The sequence below is a fragment of the Littorina saxatilis genome, linkage group LG9 (genome assembly GCF_037325665.1).
Source record: "Littorina saxatilis isolate snail1 linkage group LG9, US_GU_Lsax_2.0, whole genome shotgun sequence".
NCBI classification, from domain to species: domain Eukaryota; kingdom Metazoa; phylum Mollusca; class Gastropoda; order Littorinimorpha; family Littorinidae; genus Littorina; species Littorina saxatilis.
The window spans coordinates 66,784,178-66,800,122 of NC_090253.1; the positions used below are offsets into that span (position 1 = coordinate 66,784,178).

General features: G+C 43.8%; 1 protein-coding gene across 9 annotated transcripts in view; it reads left to right on the forward strand.

Annotated features, from left to right (window-relative positions):
• LOC138976886 (major vault protein-like) overlaps window positions 1–15,945 on the forward strand; it is a 50,282-nt gene that overhangs the window by 24,796 nt on the left and 9,541 nt on the right. For all 9 annotated transcript variants that reach the window (XM_070349781.1, XM_070349779.1, XM_070349782.1 and 6 more), the window contains exons 2-9: window positions 2,952–3,145; window positions 3,631–3,826; window positions 4,652–4,772; window positions 6,013–6,239; window positions 10,530–10,655; window positions 13,351–13,461; window positions 14,248–14,367; window positions 15,696–15,845. In XM_070349781.1, coding sequence (XP_070205882.1) covers window positions 3,012–3,145; window positions 3,631–3,826; window positions 4,652–4,772; window positions 6,013–6,239; window positions 10,530–10,655; window positions 13,351–13,461; window positions 14,248–14,367; window positions 15,696–15,845 — 1,185 coding nt within the window. In that variant the 5' untranslated portion in view covers window positions 2,952–3,011. The remainder of the gene's footprint in view (window positions 1–2,951; window positions 3,146–3,630; window positions 3,827–4,651; window positions 4,773–6,012; window positions 6,240–10,529; window positions 10,656–13,350; window positions 13,462–14,247; window positions 14,368–15,695; window positions 15,846–15,945) is intronic.

Genomic DNA, 15,945 nt, shown 5'->3' on the forward strand with positions numbered 1-15,945 from the left:
TGCCTTACTGACGTTGTGCTTTAAGTATGATATGGAGCTACCATGTCTTCCTCATCACGTTAACATCCTGTTTTGTTGCCTTACTGACGTTGTGCTTTAAGTATGATAGGGATCTACCATGTCTACCTCATCACGTTAACATCCTGTTTTGTTGCCTTACTGACGTTGTGCTTTAAGTATGATAGGGATCTACCACGTCTACCTCATCACGTTAACATCCTGTTTTGTTGCCTTACTGACGTTGTGCTTTAAGTATGATATGGATCTACCACGTCTACCTCATCACGTTAACATCCTGTTTTGTTGCCTTACTGACGTTGTGCTTTAAGTATGATATGGATCTACCATGTCTACCTCATCACGTTAACATCCTGTTTTGTTGCCTTACTGACGTTGTGCTTTAAGTATGATATGGATCTACCACGTCTACCTCATCACGTTAACATCCTGTTTTGTTGCCTTACTGACGTTGTGCTTTAAGTATGATATGGATCTACCATGTCTACCTCATCACGTTAACATCCTGTTTTGTTGCCTTACTGACGTTGTGCTTTAAGTATGATATGGATCTACCATGTCTACCTCATCACGTTAACATCCTGTTTTGTTGCCTTACTGACGTTGTGCTTTAAGTATGATAGGGATCTACCATGTCTACCTCATCACGTTAACATCCTGTTTTGTTGCCTTACTGACGTTGTGCTTTAAGTATGATATGGATCTACCATGTCTACCTCATCACGTTAACATCCTGTTTTGTTGCCTTACTGACGTTGTGCTTTAAGTATGATAGGGATCTACCATGTCTACCTCATCACGTTAACATCCTGTTTTGTTGCCTTACTGACGTTGTGCTTTAAGTATGATATGGATCTACCACGTCTACCTCATCACGTTAACATCCTGTTTTGTTGCCTTACTGACGTTGTGCTTTAAGTATGATATGGATCTACCATGTCTACCTCATCACGTTAACATCCTGTTTTGTTGCCTTACTGACGTTGTGCTTTAAGTATGATAGGGATCTACCATGTCTACCTCATCACGTTAACATCCTGTTTTGTTGCCTTACTGACGTTGTGCTTTAAGTATGATAGGGATCTACCATGTCTACCTCATCACGTTAACATCCTGTTTTGTTGCCTTACTGACGTTGTGCTTTAAGTATGATAGGGATCTACCTCATCACGTTAACATCCTGTTTTGTTGCCTTACTGACGTTGTGCTTTAAGTATGATAGGGATCTACCATGTCTTCCTCATCACGTTAACATCCTGTTTTGTTGCCTTACTGACGTTGTGCTTTAAGTATGATAGGGATCTACTAACCATGTCTACCTCATCACGTTAACATCCTGTTTTGGTGTGCAAGTTGGAAACCTTTCTTTGTTCATAACAAGCTGTCATGCTTTTGAATTCAGTTAAGGGTTACATATCCTTGTTCCCAAGCAAAACTGTTCAAGGTTTTTCTTCCTTTCTTTCTAAGTTTCTTTCTTTCTTATAGTTTCTTTCCTTTCTGCCTTGGTTTCTTCCTTTCTATTTTGTTCTCTTCCTTTCTATTTTGTTCTCTTTCTCTCTTTCTTGTCATTGTTGGAAGTTTAGTTGAACCCACTTTTTAGGCTAGGTGCTGATTTGCGACAATCCTGTGTCAGAATTTAGCAGCAGTGATGTACTCAGGCCTTCAGATCTTCAGTCTCTGAGGCATACTTTTTGTATCTGATATATTTGTCTGACCCACGGGCGGTCAACTGTTGGATAGTTCTGACATGTAGGAGATCTTCTGACCAATGAAGTTTAAATTGGGAGACTGTTAATTTGGACCTTTACATATTTTGTTAAATACAGGTCCACCTAGCTTGGTACTGGACAAGCACTGTTGTGGGTGTGGGTTTGTCATGGGAAATCAGAGTATAGCACACAATTCCCCCCAAAATGTCGCTTAGTTTTGTGAAATGCTTCACATCTGTTGTGATTTTGATAACTATGTGTCCTTCCAATACAATACAACAATACAATACAATAACTTTATTAATCTCTAAAAGAGAAATGTCGCTTAGTTTTGTGAAATGCTTCACATCTGCAGTGATTTTGATAATTATGTGTCCTTCCTCCATGATCTCTGTGAAAACTAGACATCAATTTGGATTAGACATCAATTTGGATTAGACATAGAGTGATAGACATAGAACAGTTTATTATCTCAACAAGGAGAAACTCAGGGGTGGTGTATACAGCATTACAATATACAACATAAAACGTATGAACGTTAATAAAATATGGAGGCCCAAATAGTCGCAGTTGTAGATTGACTTTTCTTTTTGCAGTTTTAAAAGGCAGAGACAATGAGTGCATTAAATGCTGAATACTGAAGTTGTTACCACGTGATATGCAGCACTTAGTTCCAGGATGTGTCTGAGTTGTTTTGCGTCCTGTTATTCAATGACATTTTTCCTGTGTACAAGGAAGAGGGTTTTTCCTCTGCCTCTTTCACTTTCTCGTTTGAATGGGTACCGTGTCATTTATTCAGTGGACTTTACTCATTTAGAAATAGAATACGGTAAACTGTCTCAAGCTGTAGTGGCCATGAGTTCGGGCAGAGTGGATGCAGCTGTAGAAATTGAAGTGTGTTTATTTTAGATGGCCAAAATTGACAGATCTTCAAGCGCCTGTTGCAGCTTTTGTCACCATTGCAGGCCACTTGAAAATGGACATTCGTTTATGCACCTCCGATGGGATTTGTTAACTTGCTATCACGTGCATGCAAAATAGAGAGGACGATTGCTAAATGCAGGTGATGATCTTATTTGCTTACTCACAGGGATCGAGCAGAAAAAAAGCAAATCGTCATGAGCCCTTGAGCTTGTGACTCAATAATGCTGTTTCCGCTTTATGATAGAAAGACAAACTTCAACAAATTTCAGTAAGTTACATACATTCATATTTTGTTTCCAGATTGAGAAAAATCCTGCACACCTTTAACACATTTTAACAAGAGAAGACAACTCCATCACCATGAGTCGCCAACAGGGCTTGGAGTCCATCTACCGGATCGCTCCGTACTATTTTATCCACGTCCTTGACCAGAACAGCAATGTCACCAAGCTCGAGATTGGCCCCCAGACATACATCAGACAAGACAATGAAAGGTATGCTCGCTCCATCTTGAAAAAGTGCATTATGGTCAGCTTCATTCATAGGCTACATTTGGTTTTGGATGTGTATAGATTTGTTTGCAGTGTCTTTAATTTTGATACAGATGATTTGTTACAAAAAAACATGTATTCATTTACCTTTTTTGTGCATGTATGTGTAGACTATGTGTTCATAAACTTTCTTTGTTGTCGATTTTCACATATGTGCATTGGAGCTCCTGTGAGTGTGTAGGAATGTGTGTGTGTGTGTGCGTTTGTGTGTGTGTGTGTGTGTTTGTGATTGTGTGTGTGCATGTGTGTGTGTATGTTGCATGTGTGCATGCGTGCGGGCATGCGTGTGTGTGTATGTGTCTTGCAAAATGGATCTGTTCGTGTATCATGTTCTCAACTCTGACAAGCTGTTCAATCCAGCTTTAGTCGATAATATAAACTGCCTAGCATCGACAACAAATACAGACTGCGTTATTGGTCCCTGTCAGGGTGGTGTACGGCCCGGAGAAGATGCTGGTGGTGCCACCGCGTCATTACTGCGTGGTGGAGAACCCCGTGGTGCGAGACGCAGACGACGAGGTGGTCACTGACTCGGCCGGTCAAGCCAAGCTGCAGCATGCTGACCAGGAGATCCGCCTGGCACAGGAACCCTTCCCTCTCTACCCAGGGGAAGTACTCAAGCAGGTGAATTGAAATGAATTGAATTGAAGTTTATTTTTGGGGGTGACAGAATAAGCAATGCAAGTGTGCGTTTTTCATCCGGCCCTCGCCCATTGAGGGATAACTCAATAACTATATAGAATAAAATAAAGGTGAGAGAGAGGGAGGGAGGGAGAGGGGAGGGGGGAGACAAAGAGAGGTAGAGAGAGGGAGGGTGATAAGGAGGGAAGGTGGATTGGGGGAGAGCAAGAGAGAGGGAGGGAGGAAGGGGGGAGCGAGGAAAGGAGGGAGGAAAAAAATGAGGGACAGAGAAGAGAGGACAGGACAGAGAAAAAGGGAGGGAGGATGGCAGGGAGGGAGGATATGACCGAGAGGGAGGGAGGGAGGATATGACAGGGAGGGAGGCAGGATGGCAGGGAGGGAAGGGGGATATGACAGGGAGGGAGGGAGGGAGGATGGCAGGGAGGGAGGATGGCAGGGAGGGAAGGGGGATATGACAGGGAGGGAGGGAGGATGGCAGGGAGGGAGGATATAATAAATAATAATAATAATGAATGAGCATTTATATAGCGCAACATCATAACTTTACAATTATGCTCTTTGCACTTCACACATTTAAAATTAAAACACAGTTATATAACTTGTTGGTGACTTGGCTTTAATGTCACGTGGGAAAGTTTACCTCAATGAAAGCAAGAGCGTTCACTTTTTCACAACCTGTACACACCTGATCGAATTATTTCCAGAACGTTGTCTATTGTAACTATAGAATGGATTGCTCCCTATAGAGGCCGTATGTTTACCATAGTTTAGTTCTGAAGTTTTAATACTATTGCTATCTGTGTGCAGCCTGTCACCCCCCTGAAAGTGGTGCCGGCCAACTCTGCGCTGAGACTGCGAGCCGTTCTTGACTTTGAGGACGCTGACTCCAAACACACCGCCGGAGATGAGTGGCTCTTTGAGGGACCCGGTGAGTTGTTCCCCTTTGGTTTAAACCGTGTTTTATTCAATGGTAAATAAATTATTCCCATTTGCGTCCCTGATAGATGGGGAAGTGAACCGGGTGATGTTAAGTATTGGGGGGGGGGGGGGGGGGGGAGTGGGTAACAGTAGGGAAGGGACAGAATTTAGCCTGGAACTTGAAAACTTTTATTCAGTGGACGCCGCTTAATAAAACCGCGGTTAATAGAGCCAGCCGCTTATAAAAGCCGATTTCAGACGGTCCGGATTTATCACTATATCTTATGTATTAGAAAAAGCCGCTTAATAAAACCAACCCGCCGCTTATTAAAGCCAGTTTTCTCAGAGAAATCACGTAGTTTGTGACTAAAACTCACATTATCTTGTTCTGATGTGGAAGACGACCAACAAACAAACACTCATAAAATCGTTCTTCTCTGCCGAGTAATGATTCGTGACGGTGATAGTGAAATTATTGATGTACCGAAGTGATCAAAGTACACGTACATGTACATAATTAAAACAAAAGTTCAACATCCTTCGTGAAGTTTTGCTCAGATTCAAACAAGTGTAAATGACGAAAGAGAAGAGGGTGTTTTTTTTCCGAAAATAACGTATTCCTGGACCCCCGGTTAATAAATCCGCCGCTTATTAAAGCCATTTTTCGTCGGTCCAGAAGTGGCTTTATTAAGCGGCAACCACTGTACCTAGGGATTGTAGTATGAGGTCTACATGCATGGACCTTTCTTACAGCTAGCCCTTTCTGTCAGTGGGGAAAAACACCCACCTAATAACATGTAAAAGGACTTAGAAGGGAGAGAGATGGAGAGAGAGAGAACATGTATTTTTGTCTTTTCAAACAACTTGATTTTCCCATGAGTTTCTCTCCTTACTCTCTTGTAATCTAGGTATCAAATACTCTTCCCTCCTCTCTTTGTTCCCCCCCCTTCCCCCCTTCCTGCCTCCTCTTCTCTTTGGTTAAAAACCACATCTCCACACAATCCACACCACCTGTATGACGTGTTATCATCATGCATTGACTTTTCTCATATTGATCTCAAGGAATCCTTCAGTCTGTTACTTAGCGTCACCCATAATGTTAAATATGATTGACCTACAATAAATTTGATAATGAGATGGGATGCATAAAAAGCCGTGAGGCTTATGGAAACCACTTCCAGTCCCTACTACTACTACTACTACTACTATTAATTGTTATCCCCTGGCACATACACCCTTCTCATCCTCAGGGACGTACATCCCTCGTAAGGAGGTTGTGGTCGAGGAGACGATCCGAGCCACTGTCATTCGCCCCAATCAGGCCATCCGCCTGCGTGCGCGCAAAGAGTGCATCGACCGAGAGGGCGTCGCCAGGGTTACGGGTGAAGAATGGCTGGTCAAGAAGACAGGAGCGTACCTGCCGGGTGCTTACGAGGAAGTTGTCGACATCGTCAACGCTTACGTCTTGACCGAGAAGGTGAGAATGAGAGACCACTGCTGTTCTGTGTTTTGTCTTGACCGACAAGGTGAGAATGAGAGACCACTGCTGTTCTGTGTTTTGTCTTGACCGACAAGGTGAGAATGAGAGACCACTGCTGTTCTGTGTTTTGTCTTGACCGACAAGGTGAGAATGAGAGACCACTGCTGTTCTGTGATTTGTCTTGACCGACAAGGTGAGAATGAGAGACCACTGCTGTTCTGTGTTTTGTCTTGACCGAGAAGGTGAGAATGAGAGACCACTGCTGTTCTGTGTTTTGTCTTGACCGAGAAGGTGAGAATGAGAGACCACTGCTGTTCTGTGTTTTGTCTTGACCGACAAGGTGAGAATGAGAGACCACTGCTGTTCTGTGTTTTGTCTTGACCGAGAAGGTGAGAATGAGAGACCACTGCTGTTCTGTGTTTTGTCTTGACCGACAAGGTGAGAATGAGACTGACCACTGCTGTTCTGTGTTTTGTCTTGACCGACAAGGTGAGAATGAGAGACCACTGCTGTTCTGTGTTTTGTCTTGACCGAGAAGGTGAGAATGAGAGACCACTGCTGTTCTGTGTTTTGTCTTGACCGACAAGGTGAGAATGAGAGACCACTGCTGTTCTGTGTTTTGTCTTGACCGACAAGGTGAGAATGAGAGACCACTGCTGTTCTGTGTTTTGTCTTGACCGAGAAGGTGAGAATGAGAGACCACTGCTGTTCTGTGTTTTGTCTTGACCGACAAGGTGAGAATGAGAGACCACTGCTGTTCTGTGTTTTGTCTTGACCGAGAAGGTGAGAATGAGAGACCACTGCTGTTCTGTGTTTTGTCTTGACCGACAAGGTGAGAATGACTGACCACTGCTGTTCTGTGTTTTGTCTTGACCGACAAGGTGAGAATGAGAGACCACTGCTGTTCTGTGTTTTGTCTTGACCGAGAAGGTGAGAATGAGAGACCACTGCTGTTCTGTGTTTTGTCTTGACCGACAAGGTGAGAATGAGAGACCACTGCTGTTCTGTGTTTTGTCTTGACCGACAAGGTGAGAATGAGTGACCACTGCTGTTCTGTGTTTTGTCTTGACCGAGAAGGTGAGAATGAGAGACCACTGCTGTTCTGTGTTTTGTCTTGACCGACAAGGTGAGAATGAGAGACCACTGCTGTTCTGTGTTTTGTCTTGACCGAGAAGGTGAGAATGAGTGACCACTGCTGTTCTGTGTTTTGTCTTGACCGACAAGGTGAGAATGAGAGACCACTGCTGTTCTGTGTTTTGTCTTGACCGACAAGGTGAGAATGAGAGACCACTGCTGTTCTGTGTTTTGTCTTGACCGACAAGGTGAGAATGAGAGACCACTGCTGTTCTGTGTTTTGTCTTGACCGAGAAGGTGAGAATGACTGACCACTGCTGTTCTGTGTTTTGTCTTGACCGACAAGGTGAGAATGAGAGACCGCTGCTGTTCTGTGTTTTGTCTTGACCGACAAGGTGAGAATGAGAGACCACTGCTGTTCTGTGTTTTGTCTTGACCGAGAAGGTGAGAATGAGAGACCACTGCTGTTCTGTGTTTTGTCTTGACCGACAAGGTGAGAATGAGAGACCACTGCTGTTCTGTGTTTTGTCTTGACCGACAAGGTGAGAATGAGAGACCACTGCTGTTCTGTGTTTTGTCTTGACCGACAAGGTGAGAATGAGAGACCGCTGCTGTTCTGTGTTTTGTCTTGACCGAGAAGGTGAGAATGAGAGACCACTGCTGTTCTGTGTTTTGTCTTGACCGAGAAGGTGAGAATGAGTGACCACTGCTGTTCTGTGTTTTGTCTTGACCGAGAAGGTGAGAATGAGAGACCACTGCTGTTCTGTGATTTGTCTTGACCGACAAGGTGAGAATGAGAGACCACTGCTGTTCTGTGATTTGTCTTGACCGACAAGGTGAGAATGAGTGACCACTGCTGTTCTGTGTTTTGTCTTGACCGACAAGGTGAGAATGAGAGACCACTGCTGTTCTGTGTTTTGTCTTGACCGACAAGGTGAGAATGAGAGACCGCTGCTGTTCTGTGTTTTGTCTTGACCGACAAGGTGAGAATGAGTGACCGCTGCTGTTCTGTGTTTTGTCTTGACCGACAAGGTGAGAATGAGAGACCACTGCTGTTCTGTGTTTTGTCTTGACCGAGAAGGTGAGAATGAGAGACCACTGCTGTTCTGTGTTTTGTCTTGACCGACAAGGTGAGAATGAGAGACCACTGCTGTTCTGTGTTTTGTCTTGACCGACAAGGTGAGAATGAGAGACCACTGCTGTTCTGTGTTTTGTCTTGACCGACAAGGTGAGAATGAGAGACCGCTGCTGTTCTGTGTTTTGTCTTGACCGAGAAGGTGAGAATGAGAGACCACTGCTGTTCTGTGTTTTGTCTTGACCGAGAAGGTGAGAATGAGTGACCACTGCTGTTCTGTGTTTTGTCTTGACCGACAAGGTGAGAATGAGAGACCGCTGCTGTTCTGTGTTTTGTCTTGACCGACAAGGTGAGAATGAGAGACCACTGCTGTTCTGTGTTTTGTCTTGACCGAGAAGGTGAGAATGAGAGACCACTGCTGTTCTGTGTTTTGTCTTGACCGACAAGGTGAGAATGAGAGACCACTGCTGTTCTGTGTTTTGTCTTGACCGACAAGGTGAGAATGAGAGACCACTGCTGTTCTGTGTTTTGTCTTGACCGAGAAGGTGAGAATGAGAGACCGCTGCTGTTCTGTGTTTTGTCTTGACCGAGAAGGTGAGAATGAGAGACCGCTGCTGTTCTGTGTTTTGTCTTGACCGACAAGGTGAGAATGAGAGACCGCTGCTGTTCTGTGTTTTGTCTTGACCGACAAGGTGAGAATGAGAGACCGCTGCTGTTCTGTGTTTTGTCTTGACCGACAAGGTGAGAATGAGAGACCACTGCTGTTCTGTGTTTTGTCTTGACCGAGAAGGTGAGAATGAGAGACCGCTGCTGTTCTGTGTTTTGTCTTGACCGACAAGGTGAGAATGAGAGACCGCTGCTGTTCTGTGTTTTGTCTTGACCGACAAGGTGAGAATGAGAGACCACTGCTGTTCTGTGTTTTGTCTTGACCGACAAGGTGAGAATGAGAGACCGCTGCTGTTCTGTGTTTTGTCTTGACCGAGAAGGTGAGAATGAGAGACCACTGCTGTTCTGTGTTTTGTCTTGACCGAGAAGGTGAGAATGAGAGACCACTGCTGTTCTGTGTTTTGTCTTGACCGACAAGGTGAGAATGAGAGACCACTGCTGTTCTGTGTTTTGTCTTGACCGACAAGGTGAGAATGAGAGACCACTGCTGTTCTGTGTTTTGTCTTGACCGACAAGGTGAGAATGAGTGACCACTGCTGTTCTGTGTTTTGTCTTGACCGACAAGGTGAGAATGAGAGACCACTGCTGTTCTGTGTTTTGTCTTGACCGACAAGGTGAGAATGAGAGACCACTGCTGTTCTGTGATTTGTCTTGACCGACAAGGTGAGAATGAGTGACCACTGCTGTTCTGTGTTTTGTCTTGAAATCCAAAACCAAATCGACTGCCAACTTTCCAAAATTCAGAATAAAAAACCAGGCAAGATATATTATAGGAACCTTTAATTGTGACAACAAATTGTGACACTCGGTCAATGAGGTTTGAGACCAATGCTGCTGTCAGTCTGCCTCCAGCCATCTTATACAGCTGGTCGTCTACATTTTTGCTTTTTTTCAGTAATCTTATTGTCAGATTTCACTAAAAAGTTATGTCAGATGATGAATGAACCATGGGGAAAAAAGTTATAGAAAAAAAAATGCAAAAAGTTTTTATTTTTGGGAAGTTTGAGTAACACTTCCAATGTTTCGTTTTCCATGTGCTTTGCCTATAAATATCGACCAATCAAATTCATGTCACTTTGCTGACAGCCACACCCACACAATCACAGCAACAGTTAGACACTGGGTATTAGAACGCTGTCCCCGATTTTTTTTAAACGAACGAAATGCACGGTATTCTAGAGGAGTTATGCCCTCGGCATTTTCCAAATAAGAATATCCTACTACGCTGGAATCGCTGCCCTACACGCCACCAGGCGTGAAAGGCAAGGTCATACTACGCTGGAATACTATAAAAAAAAAAATATCAGTTTTCTGGAACTTCACGGTTGTTGTCATTTTTTTCTTATTTGTCAACAAACTAAAAATAGTTGTTTAGAATGATTCATGCATGTACAGGTTTATTCTATCGGTCCTTACCTCACAAAACGGTTTCCCATTGTTTTTAATGGATGTTGTTGTTTGTATTATTTCAGAAAGCCCTCCACGTGCGAGCGCTGAAGACGTATAAAGATGACTTCGGCAAGACTCGCAGGAACGGAGAAGAATGGCTGATCCAGTCCACAGATACAGAAACACACATCCCTAATGTATATGAGGAGGTAAGTTAATCTTCAGTAGTTTAAACAGTAGTTTACTTGATTATCACTGTGATGCAATACAATTATAAAATTGAGAACAGCAACAAGTTTATAGCTAGAGGTAAGTAAATGTGTTTAGTTTTTGGAGTCAATGATTCCTCGGGCCTGTTAATAGTAAGCAATTGCCTTAAGTACAATTTTATTAACAAATAGTGAGAAGAATAACAAGCACACAATCTCACAGCACAGTTCATGTCAGTGATCCCATACAGTCAAACCCCCTTTAAAGACACCCCCCCCCCCCCATTTAAAATAGCACCAATTAAAGACTCCCCCCCCCCCATTAAAATAGCACCAATTAAAGACACCCCCCCATTTAAAATAGCACCAATTAAAGACACCCCCCCCCATTTAAAATAGCACCAATTAAAAACACCCCCCCCCCCATTTAAAATAGCACCAATTAAAGACACCCCCCCCCCCCATTTAAAATAACACCAATTAAAGACACCCCCCCCCCCATTTAAAATAGCACCAATTAAAAACACCCCCCCATTTAAAATAGCACCAATTAAAGACCCCCCCCCCATTTAAAATAGCACCAATTAAAGACACCCCCCCCCCCATTTAAAATAGCACCAATTAAAAACACCCCCCCATTTAAAATAGCACCAATTAAAGACCCCCCCCCCCCCCCCATTTAAAATAGCACCAATTAAAGACGCCCCCCCCCCCCCATTTAAAATAGCACCAATATTTTAAAGACCCCCCCCCATTTAAAACAGCACCAATTAAAGACACCCCCCCCCCATTTAAAATAGCACCAATTAAAGACACCCCCCCCCATTAAAAATAGCACCAATTAAAGACCCCCCATTTAAAATAGCACCAATTAAAGACCCCCCCCCATTTAATATAGCACCAATTAAAGACACCCCCCCCCCATTTAAATTAGCACCAATTAAAGACACACCCCCCCCATTTAAAATAGCACCAATTAAAGACCCCCCCCCCCATTTAAAATAGCACCAATTAAAGACCCCCCCCCCCATTTAAAATAGCACCAATTAAAGACCCCCCCCCCCATTTAAAATAGCACCAATTAAAGACCCCCCCCCCCATTTAAAATAACACCAATTAAAGACACCCCCCCCCCCATTTAAAATAGCACCAATTAAAGACACCCCCCCCCCCATTTAAAATAACACCAATTAAAGACCCCCCCCCATTTAAAATAGCACCAATTAAAGACCCCCCCCCCCCATTTAAAATAGCACCAATTAAAGACCCCCCCCCCCATTTAAAATAACACCAATTAAAGACCCCCCCCCCCCCATTTAAAATAGCACCAATTAAAGGACCCCCCCCCCCCATTTAAAATAGCACCAATTAAAGACACCCCCCCCCCCCATTTAATATAGCACCAATTAAAGACACCCCCCCCCCATTTAATATAGCACCAATTAAAGACACACCCCCCCCCCCATTTAAAATAGCACCAATTAAAGACCCCCCCCCCATTTAAAATAGCACCAATTAAAGACCCCCCCCCCCCATTTAAAATAGCACCAATTAAAGACCCCCCCCCCCCCATTTAAAATAGCACCAATTAAAGACCCCCCCCCCATTTAAAATAACACCAATTAAAGACCCCCCCCCCATTTAAAATAGCACCAATTAAAGACACCCCCCCCCCCATTTAAAATAACACCAATTAAAGACCCCCCCCCCCCCATTTAAAATAGCACCAATTAAAGACCCCCCCCCCCATTTAAAATAGCACCAATTAAAGACCCCCCCCCATTTAAAATAGCACCAATTAAAGACCCCCCCCCCCCATTTAAAATAACACCAATTAAAGACCCCCCCCCCCCATTTAAAATAGCACCAATTAAAGACCCCCCCCCCCCATTTAAAATAGCACCAATTAAAGACCCCCCCCCCCCCATTTAAAATAGCACCAATTAAAGACACCCCCCCCCCCATTTAATATAGCACCAATTAAAGACACACCCCCCCCCCCCATTTAAAATAGCACCAATTAAAGAACCCCCCCCCCCCCATTTAAAATAGCACCAATTAAAGACCCCCCCCCCCCCCCCCATTTAAAATAACACCAATTAAAGACACCCCCCCCCCCATTTAAAATAGCACCAATTAAAGACACCCCCCCCCCATTTAAAATAACACCAATTAAAGACCCCCCCCCCCCCATTTAAAATAGCACCAATTAAAGACCCCCCCCCCCCCCCCATTTAAAATAACACCAATTAAAGACCCCCCCCCCCCATTTAAAATAGCACCAATTAAAGACCCCCCCCCCCCATTTAAAATAGCACCAATTAAAGACCCCCCCCCCCCCATTTAAAATAGCACCAATTAAAGACACCCCCCCCCCCCCATTTAATATAGCACCAATTAAAGACACACCCCCCCCCCCCCCCATTTAAAATAGCACCAATTAAAGACTTACCCCCTTAAGGACCCCCCTTCCCTCCATGAGAGTCTTCCCTTCTTTTTAGGTCAATGCATACGACATGTGACATACGACATGTGACATACGACATGTGTAATAGAATAAGTGAGAACTATGTGGAACCATGCAGTCTCCTGTCACAGAACTTTCATCCTTATAGAGACTTTTATTGTTTTCAGTGCCTTATAATATTGAAAAAGCAATACATGTGAATGATCAATGTGTTTTTTCTGTGAACAGGTTGTGGGAGTGGTGCCCATCACATCGTTGACCAACCGTCAGTACTGCGTCGTCCTCGATCCATGCGACACCACCGGCCGACCACAGCTCGGACAGAAGAAGCTGGTCAGGGTAAGTCAAGAGAGAGACAGAGAGGGAGGGAGAGACAGAGACAGACAATTAGAGAGAGGCAGAGAGAGAGAGAAATTGTTTGATTGATTAAGGTAGTGAGATAGCCACCATAAAGGACATCTTCTATTATCTAATGTATCGATTGGACATTGGATTTCCCTTCTTTGAGCTATGTGACGTCAGAGGCCGACAAAACTTCATATTTGGGCGTTTCAGGTTGACCGAAACTTTAAAGGAACTACAAAACACACGTCATGTGTTTGATTGCATGTGTGTGTGCTGTTCAATGTCAAAACAACAACAAAGTCAGTACATGACGTGTGTTTTGTAGTTCCTTTGAAGTTTTGGTCAACCTGAAACGCCCAAATATGAAGCTTATGTGTTTGATTGCATATATGCGTGTGTGTGCTCGTTCAATCGTCAAAACAACAACAAAGTCATAGTACCTGAAAGGAATTCGATCGATACATAAATGTTATTTGCGTTTTTGACCAAAATATGACATTTTACACAGATCTCGACAGTCATTGTTCACCTCGACCGCGAGCGCGGTCTCGGAGAACAATGACTGTCTCGATCTGTGTAAAATGTCATATTTTGGTCAAAAATGCAAATAACGTATATTATATCTGTTAGTCTTTTTGCACTACACTGTTCCTGTTATCAAAGGACACCTCTCATGAGGGGACACAGGCTGATAATGTGTTCCTCTCATGACAAAGCCAACAGTATCAGCAAGCATGATTCACAGTGAAGTCATTGAGCTGTACGTGTTTTCCTGAACAGGGAGAGAAGTCATTTTTCCTGATGCCGGGCGAGCGGTTGGAAAAGGGGATTCAGAACGTCTACATCCTGGGGGAGGACGAGGGTGTGATCCTCAGGGCCAGTGAGCAGTTCAAAGATGGGGTGAGTTCATTCCACATCACACCTTGAAACAGGTCACATCACACCTTGAAACAGGTCACATCACACCTTGAAACATGTCACATCACACCTTGAAACAGGTCACATCACACCTTGAAACAGGTCACATCACACCTTGAAACAGGTCACATCACACCTTGAAACAGGTCACATCACACCTTGAAACAGGTCACATCACACCTTGAAACAGGTCACATCACACCTTGAAACAGGTCACATCACACCTTGAAACAGGTCACATCACACCTTGAAACAGGTCACATCACACCTTGAAACAGGTCACATCACACCTTGAAACAGGTCACATCACACCTTGAAACAGGTGCACATCACACCTAATAACATGTGTTTGTAAATGCGTGCGAGCGTGCGTGCTTGTCTGCATGTGTGTGTGGGTTTGTGCGAGTATGTTTCCGTGAGTGATTGCTTAGAAAGTCTTGGAAGTTTTTTTGTGCAAATCTGAACTGTCAGTAAATGAGATGTATTTTATGTTTTTAACCGCCTGACACTGCCAGTCAATTATCCTTGTTTGATAAGGACAGTGAAAGCTTTGAGTCTGTGACAATACAGGTGGGGGCTGAGGGGAACAATTTGTAAGACCTGTCTGCTTCTGTTCAATCTTGAGTCTTTATTCAATGGCGTAAATACCTGCAATGGGTACAGTTCTTACTCTTACTGCCTTTCACGCCTGGTGGCGTGTAGGGCAGCAATGGGTACAGTGTTCTTTGTTAAATGAGTTACACAAACCACCAGAAGAAATTAAGTTGTACAGGGAAAAAGGTTGTTACGATTGGTACATGCCTTGTAAATGTAGCTTTTAACTTTTGAACTTGTGAACCACTTGGTTAAGCTCTGCAGTCCTTCAGCTGACTTGGTTAATCAGAATAGATTTTAATAAAGAAATGAAAAATATTGTCGGGTGTACTGAACTTTGTTCTTCAGCTCTCTGTGTTGCTACTTATAAAAACACTTGTGAAATGAAATCATATCAGTCTCCTGAATGTTTCTTTGATTGAGAATCTGTGACAGTATCATTGTCACTCTGTCAAGTCCACACAGATGGAATGTCACTGCCTGTAGAAAAGTGTAAGTGACATTGAGACAGGATAACCCAGTAGTCTCCCTTCACAGCAATGTCTCTGCACTGACAGCATCGTCTACTGGCGAGGAGCAAGTGCTATTTATATATTAATAATCTATTCTAAACAGGCCAAATTATTATACCCAGCCCCCCCCCCCCCTCTTCCCAGTTTGTACAGGTATGCATCTCTTAATAATAATTATATGTTACCTGTATATTTCCCCCACAGCCAGTGGAGCGTAAACCTGGAGACAGGTGGATGATCCGTGGTCCGGTGGAGTATGTCCCCCCAGTGGAGGTGGAGGTCCTCATGAAACGTCAGGCCATCCCTCTCGATGAGAACGAAGGTATCTACGTCCGTGACATCAAAACTGGCAAGGTCAGGATTCTTTTCTTCATTTCTTAGTCTGTGTTTTGGTTATGTGAATTGTCCTTTGGCTAGGCTCTTTCTGGCTGCTTTCTTCATTTCTTAGTCTGTG